Source organism: Crocodylus porosus, unplaced genomic scaffold (genome assembly GCF_001723895.1).
Source record: "Crocodylus porosus isolate Cpor-Errol unplaced genomic scaffold, CroPor_comp1, whole genome shotgun sequence".
NCBI classification, from domain to species: Eukaryota; Metazoa; Chordata; order Crocodylia; family Crocodylidae; genus Crocodylus; species Crocodylus porosus.
Window position 1 is genome coordinate 21,864,803 of NW_017728950.1, and position 8,207 is coordinate 21,873,009.

The window sequence follows — 8,207 nt, forward strand, 5'->3', positions numbered from 1 at the left end:
CTTGACTTCTTTCTGCCCTTGCCGCGGCGCAGGGCAGGTCTCGCGTGGGGGGAGCTTGGTCCCACCCACCCTCCTTTCGGTCCCTGTTATGGGGCGGTACAAGGTGGGACTGACTGGCAGCGTGACCTAGTCTGCACTGGCCTCATTCCAGTCTTCCTAGGCCCCTTCCCTGCCTCCATTTCAACACAAGTCAAGTCTCAAAGGTCTGGCACTAGGCCACCAGCTTGTGTCGCCTTTAAAACCTGCTTTAGCAAGCGCTGGCGTGTCAGGTCCAGGCAGCAGCTTAAGAGTGCACCTCACTGATTCATTGTTTGTGGGTCAGGCAGTAGGTGTCAAGCTGCTCGTTGTCTGCATCCGACAAGGGGGCAGTGCTATTCTGGAGGCTTGGCACCAGGTCGGTCCCCAATGCGGGACTAGTCGGATGGTTGAGTGCCAGAACTTCGGAGCAGGTTGTTGTTTGTAATTTGCCAGAGCGCCTAGAAGCCTCCAAGTTCAGAGCAACAGTGTCTTTCCTTGCTAGAGGGCTGCATAGAACAGTCTCCCAAATGACTCTCTGCACAAGACCTCTCAGAGGCTAGCAGTTATTTTTGGGATGGATACCAAGACAGCTCAAGGCTCTGTGAGTAACATCAAGTCACCTGGAAGCTCAAGCTATTGAGAATCCTAATTGCTGCTTTAGTCTGTCCCAAGTGAAGTTTTTATATCACGTGGCTAACAGCACATTCGTATGATTTAGTAGGAAATTTCTGCAGCTTATGGCATTAGATGTGGATGGGATGATGATCATCATCTGTTCATTTATTAAGAGTTCATACTCATGCTGAATAGCTCTTAGAAATAATGGGCCATTTGATGCTTTTTGACTATTGCTCTAAATAGAATCACTGTGACGCATGCAGGAGCACCTAATGCCACCTTAGAGTGTCAGTGTAAGAAAACATTCAGTAGCAAGGGACAAGACTGCTATAAAAGCATTTGATTTCCCTTAAGTTCAGTTACGCTGCGAGTTACACTAATGGAGTAAGGTTTGATATTCCTGGAATCAGGCCTGCCCAGACCCTGATATATTTTTTAATTTAAATTATTCTCTAAAGATTCAAATCTTTGCCTCTGGCTTGTGAAGAGTTTTTAGAGTGTTAATTGTTACGTAGCTATCTTGAATTTGCCATTAGCCTGGATTAGCAGATTAGCACCAAAATCATTAGGCTGTGTTTCAGATGTTCTTGGAGATGGCAGGAGTTTCTGATTTGAAGCTCTGTACAGTGATTTCTTACAATTAGCAATATTTTGTTAGTACACAAATGGAATCTTCTGGTGCTTGATCAGGAGACCTTATTCTTACTAACCTGCTCATGGAAAGCTGTAGTTGGTCTACTTTTCCCCTTTGGTCCTGCTGCTAGCTATTGGTTATGACTTCTAAAGTATACCAAGTTATGTGTACTGGTGCAGGCTTAGGCAATACCACATGCTTCAGATAACTCAGTCTCTCTTCCTTGCTGCTGCTTAGTGACTTAATGGCCTGAATTCAGCAAAGCATTCATTGTGAAAAAGACCTGGGAGCTGGTAATAAATGTCAGATTAGACGTGAATATGTATTTTCTTATTGCTGCCAAAGGTCAATGCATTTTGAAGTTCAAGAGGACTGAAATGTCAAGAAATTTCATAGATAGTCGTAGGTAGTGCTCTGATGTAAAAATGCATAGAACATCATGGGAAGCTACTAAAAATTTGCAAAGAGTAACAAAGAATCAGGAGCCTGGAGAGACTGATAGAAGTGAGAGGATGAAGAGCTTAAAATATGCAATACACCAGACTACCTTTTTTACATGTGGTACAGCAATAAAATTGAGGTGGTACAGACGTAAAACTAGAAGAAATGGGATGACACTAAGAAGGAATACATTAAGACTGGATCTCTGCTTTACATTCTCTGCAGGCCTGGGATATGATCTCCCATGGCTAGGGTTAGAAACCCTGTTGCTTGGGACATCTAAAACTAGCCTAAATTTTAACATGCTCTTGTGAACAGTACTCCACTGATAGGAGCTTATAAATGCTGTAACTGGTCTTTCCTTCCTGATTTTTGATTCTGTGAACCTTGACTCAGGTTATACCGCCTTTTAGCTGTAGAAACAAATGAGATGTGTTTAGTACTTTTTAGAATTCCTGTACCTCTTTGGTATTAGACCTTTACAATGTGACAGAAGCAGGACATTTGTTTGTTTGTTTTTTTATTTATGTAGAAATGTATTTATTTCTACATAAAACAGCAGCAGAAAGTAGGACACCAAATAGCTGTGTTTTTAAAATATCTTCAAGCTATAAGATTTGGTTACTTATATATTGTCTTTCTGTATGTCCCTTCGAAAACATGGAACAGTAGAGAGTCACTAGAGGGCTCACCTGGGATAAAATATTTTCTGTTTACTGTTCCTACCAGTGGACATTGGTGCAGTAGTGTGACCTTAGGCCAGTGGTTCTCAACCTTTTTAGACTTGAGACATTTCTGGATAGACTTGAGGACACCTTGAAAAATGCCAGCTCTGAGAGTTTGTTTTTTTTTGGCAACATAACAATAATAGGGCACTTTTTCTATTGCAGAGAACTTGAAAAGACCACAACTGTGGATTTCTGTTTGAAATCTCCAGGTTTATCTTGTAAATTATTGTTGCAAATCTAAAAGTGCTAAAAGTTGTGTGGCACCCCACGGAACCCTTGAAATGATCTCAGGGCACCCCAGGGTGCTGTGGGATCCTGGTGGTGGAGAATTGCAGATTAGAGAGTATGGCCTGGATCCCACTGGCTTTAAGAAAAATCTTTTGCCCTAGGCAAGGTGGGTAGGGATAAACTATCAGACAAACCTAAGAACAGGACATTCTTGCCTTGGTTACAATCAAAGTGAGAACATTCATTGTCAAATACCTGTAGTTGTCTGGAAATTTAGATTGTGAAAAAATGGAGTTTGGCTTTTTAACTTTAGATCTGTGCTACTTATAAGTACAGATGTTGCTTATAGAGGTGGACTGATACATTGGTCTGATATTGGATTGGTACTAATATGAAGAAAATTGGCTGTATTGGAAATTGGCCTGATGCAACCAATTATTTGCTGATAAATGCTCATGCTTGCGTGCTGCCACAGCGCAGCACTCGGAGTGGGGAGCAGAGCTGGCAGTGTGGAGAGCTGTGTGCAGCTGGTAAGTTTATTGTGGTGGAAGGGGAGGGGGAGGGAAAGGGTGTATGTGGGGGCAGATCCAATACCTTGCCGTGGTGAGGGAGGGAGCAGTGGCAGGCGCTGCCTGGGTGGTGCGCGGGACAGAGCTGTAGCCGTAGCTTGTTGGGGTCAGGGGAGGCTCTCGCCGCAGCTTGTACCGTGGGAGGGTGTGGTGGGGGGTGTGCTCCTGGATCTGTGAGGGGTGGGCTGGAGCTGGGGCTGTACTCGGCTTTTCTTGGCAGGGTCTATGGAGGGGGCTGCAGACACCCCAAATTTCCCTGTAGCCACACTCCCAGCGCTGCCACCGCTGCATGCATGGCGCAGCCCCAGCTGCAGCCCACCTGCCCACCCTGCCCCCCGCAGATTCGGGGGCACATGCCTCCCCTGTACTTACCCAGTGTGCAAGCAGTGGTGGGACCTGCCCCCCCCCCCCAACAAACCATGACTCCATCCCCTACCCTGCACTGGCTGGGCAGTGCCTGCCTCTGCCCTTCCCACTTCCCTCACTGTGAGGGTTGTTGATCTGCCCACCATCCCCACACCCTTTCCCTTCCACCACAACGGACTTACCAGCTGCATGCAGCTGTATCAGAAATTGGATCGGCATCAGTCAATATGCCTCCTTAAATATCGGTATCAGCCTCCAAAATCTCTATTGGTGCACCCCTAGTTGCCTAAGTTTTAGGAATTCTACTAAAGATTGAAGAACTTTCCTAGTTGGATGTCCAAGTGTATTTGGGACTTGGCTGGTGTGCTTACTAGTTCATTAAAGTCTCCCCTGACCAGCAGTTTTAATCTTTTCAAGTCAGCAGCCCCCTATACAGAGTTATATTTTTGTGGCTGCCTGTTATATTTTTTATAGAGGAATAAAATGTATCAATGATAATCTTACATGATGCTGATGTGTATCAAGAGGCTGACAGAATGTTAGATGTTGGCGGGCAAAGAATTGAGTTTTTGGTTGTCAGACTAGTAAAATTGTCTGTTCTTTGTGATCTGCCCTGGAGGTTGTGACCCACTGGGTGAGAAATGTTGGTTTAGGCATCTGAAGCGCAATCAGATGTTTGTGCAGCTGAATGCTACATCACTTTCTATAAAATTAATCAGTTGGGTGTTCTGTGCTCTTCTCCATCCTCCTATTGCTTATCTGCCATCCTTGTAAGTTGCTAACTACTTAATTAACTTTATCCGTGCCTATTGTTCTATTTTCTAAGTCACCTAGTTTGTTGATTTTCCTTTTTTGCATCCTTTCTCTTCCTAATTTTACAATTGAGAAGATAGAGGCCTTCTGCTACTTCTTTCCCATTTTGCTCACTTTCCTTGGCTGGTAGTTGTAAGGCAAAGATGTCAAAGATGCATGCAGCAATCTGCCGCCTGCACACCTGCAGCTTGTAGACTGCAGATTGTGACTCTGCCCTGTCCCTGGACCAAGCTGCACACACTACAAGATCCTAGCGGCTCCAGAGCAGCCCCCTGCCCTGCCTTGCCCTGCCAGCGTGGCTGGGGCCAGTCTCCTCGGCAACCCCAGCTTTGTGCTATCACCGTGCAGCTGTGACTGGGGTTTCCATGGAGACTGGGCCCAGCCATGTGGGTGCAAAATGGAGTCTGGCTGCTGGCCAGACTTTGCCCAGCCCTAGCCTAGATTGTAAATTTTCTTTGCCCCTTTGACGCTAATGAGAGTACTACTTATTGTAGATGCCAGACACTTATTCAGCCTTAACTTAGAATTACAATGTTGTTATATTTAATTGGCACGGGTGCTTTACTCATTTTATTTTTACATTTTGTTAGGAGTCTCTTCTAATTGGACCAAGATTCCACCACCACTCTTCAAAAAAGCTGTCATAGTTTTGATAGATGGTCTGAGAGGTGATTTTGTGTTTGGATCAAAAGGTAAACAGTTCATGCCATATGTTACACAGCTTGTTGATAAAGGAACGTCCCACAGTTTCATAGCTGAAGCAAAGCCACCCACTGTGACCATGCCTCGAATTAAGGTAAATGTTTCAGTTTTGATTTGGGCTTGCTTGAGGTTATTCACAAGCTATATTTGTTGTCCTACCTAGAAAAGGAGCCAAAATAATTTGACATTTTTCCCCCTACTCTATACACTTACAGGAGGTGAGAAGAACAAAGAGGTGATCTATCTCTTTTGGAGATATTTGGGCTGGTGTTGTGTCTTAGGTTTTGCTGCTTTGGAGAGATCCTCCTTTTTCTTTTCAGAAGTGACAATGCTGGGGAGTTACATAGTCCTAATCCTTTAAGTTAGAGAGCATTTCTGCTGTACTATAATCGATTTGGAGTAGGAGCAGTTTTTGGTGGAATAGTGAAGGATGACAGGAAAATGGGGCATAGAGTTCCTATCTTCCTGCCCATTTCTACTTCCTGTTGGAGAGGGAAAGTCACAAAGGAAGGTAGAGAGGGCAGTTATGAGACTAGGGAGACAGAATGAAAGGAGAAATGGCAGTGGCTACCACTCCTGAAGTAAGAAACTAATATAGTAAATCTTTACATATTGGCTCCACAATTGAAAAGTTGTATGAGAGTGTGTGTAAGATCTGCAAAATCGTATTTATTGACATGTTTATTGAGGTGATCATTTCTCATGCCTCTCCAGAATTGCCTGAACAGTTTCTGTCTTAGAAGCATATTTTAGCCCATCTCTGTAAGTTCAGCTGAGAAACCTGGTTTGGCCTAAACTCCAGATTTACATTGGTAAAGGAATATCTCTTTAACGTTTTTAGTGAAAATTAGTCCTTGTTTCAGACCATTAAAATATGAAACTGTGGATGACAGTCTAAAGGTATTATTTAAGCTTGAACTTCCTGGTAATTAATCTGAGTATTTCATGAAGTAAGAAAGTGTCACTTTCCCCATTTTGTAGAGAGAGGACATTGAAGTACAGAACTGAAATAACTTTGCCAAAATTAGTAAGCAGGCCAAAGGGATCAAGTATCTTAAGGCTTGATTTAGTGGTCTTCATTGCCATTAGTCTCCTTTGTACAATTAGCTGGTCATTCCCATGTTAAGTTTTGAATGCAGTTAAATAGCTTTAAATTGCTTGAGAGGGATTATGATTGTTGGAGCTGATTTTTGACAGTTTGAAACTAGATAAGTGGTAAAGCAACACACCTAGGGCCGTGTCCAGATGAGTGTAGCCATGTGGTATGCGATGCTGCAGACCCATCTGTGGTGCCATGCACCACATTCAGATGTTCTCTGTGCTGCTTCCTTGTAACAAGGGGAGGGGAGGGGTATGACCCTAGGAGATCCTGGGGTCAAAAAAAACCCGTACAGAAAAAGCTGGATGGCGCGCATGGTGGCAGCATGTGCTGCCCCAAACCAGAGCCTAGCCACCTGGAGCCACACTCCAGCTGCTGGCAGGTTTCCAGCTGCAGGAGTGCTGTGGCTGCAGCTTTCCTGGTCCCCAGGACCCCCCAGGTAAGGCTGCTGGGGCCAACACAGTTGCTGACCCGAACCTGTTCTATTCCACCTGGGATAACCTGCCAGAGTGTGTGTGGCACTGGTGTTCACCGGGGACAAGTAGCAGTGGCACAAGGTGTTCTGCTGTTTCTTGTCCCCAGGGAAACAAACAGCGACACTTGTATGGATGTGGCCTAGTTGTACATTGGTTCTGTAGCATGGTAGAACCATCAACTAGTCAAGAGTATGTGCTGGATGCAATGGACATTCACTTCTAGGTTTGCTCTTCACTTCAAGATTTGATCCTGTGTGCAAGTCTGGCTGATTATCTCCTTAGATGGTCTGAATGAAGACCAGGATAATTATATGGACCAGGAGGTTGAACGCAATGGTGTTTTATTTCTGTCTAAGTGCAAGTCACAGTGCAGCTTTTGAGACCTTGGTGCTATTCTAGACAATTGCTTTTATACAATAATAGAACAATTGCTATTCTAGACAACGATAATCACTGTCATTATTATTATTGTTATTTGTTATTATTTATTGTTAATATCAATATTATTATCACTGTTATTATCATTGTTGTCATTATTCCTTTAAACATTTTGCATATTTTACTAGACATCTTTGACTGTTACGTAAATCTTAGACACTGATTAAATATGTTTATCAGAGTGCCGTTAAAGAAAAGTACTGATATCTGTAAGTAAGTTCAAGGCTGATACAAGAAGATAAGTACTTTTTCTTTGATAGAAGTGTGTTCACAAAGGCAGTATAAGAATTGTCCTTACCTATTCATTTCTTTGCTCTCAAATGCTTGAGGTTTTTTTAAATGCAGTAAGAAATTCCTCTATAGTCTATAGTCACTTAGCAACCTTAACTGACTTTTGAAATTGAGTTCTTTGAATAGTAATGTTAAAGAGACATTTTAACCATTTTGGTTGCATAACAGGGATTTATGCAATGTGGAAGTTTTGTCTTCTAAAGCAGAAATGTTGAATTCAACAGAATAAATATTACATGAACAGGAATGTAACTAAGAAGTGACCTCTCAAGTTGCTTTATCAGCTGGACTACTGAAATCCCTTGTCCTGAAAATTTTATGGCAGCTGTGAGATTAGGGTCTCCACATATATTATTCTTATAATATCAGAGGGTAAATTAAAAAGAAAAATCTTACATTCCTTCTAGCTGTAAAGCATGACTTGTCAGTATTGACACAGTGTAATGAAAAGGAAACCCAGAGCTAGTAGTAGAATTTTAAGAATTTTTATTTTTGGTAAAGCTGTATATGATTTAAATACGACTTGCTGATTTATCCTATGAAATGCAACCACAAGCATGTGTGTGCATACTTAAAAAATATACGCACGTGTGTGCACGCACATGCATACACTTTATATTAATACACCCTTTTGCTTCTGTCCATATGACATAGCAGCATAAAAGAGATATGCCATATAAACCAAGTGTATGTTGCAAAATGTATACTGCTGTAACAACCTTCAGCTTCCTGCAGGTGGGAACACAAGTTGTAGTGGGGATGATTTGGAGGGTGACACCAGCAAGC

At 42.9% G+C, this 8,207-nt stretch overlaps 1 protein-coding gene across 2 annotated transcripts in view; it reads left to right on the forward strand.

Moving 5' to 3' along the window:
• Positions 1–5,003: 5,003 nt before the first annotated feature.
• PIGG (phosphatidylinositol glycan anchor biosynthesis class G) overlaps positions 5,004–8,207 on the forward strand; it is a 220,892-nt gene continuing 217,688 nt past the window's right edge. For both annotated transcript variants that reach the window (XM_019555121.1, XM_019555122.1), the window contains exon 1: positions 5,004–5,211. In XM_019555121.1, coding sequence (XP_019410666.1) covers positions 5,119–5,211 — 93 coding nt within the window. In that variant the 5' untranslated portion in view covers positions 5,004–5,118. The remainder of the gene's footprint in view (positions 5,212–8,207) is intronic.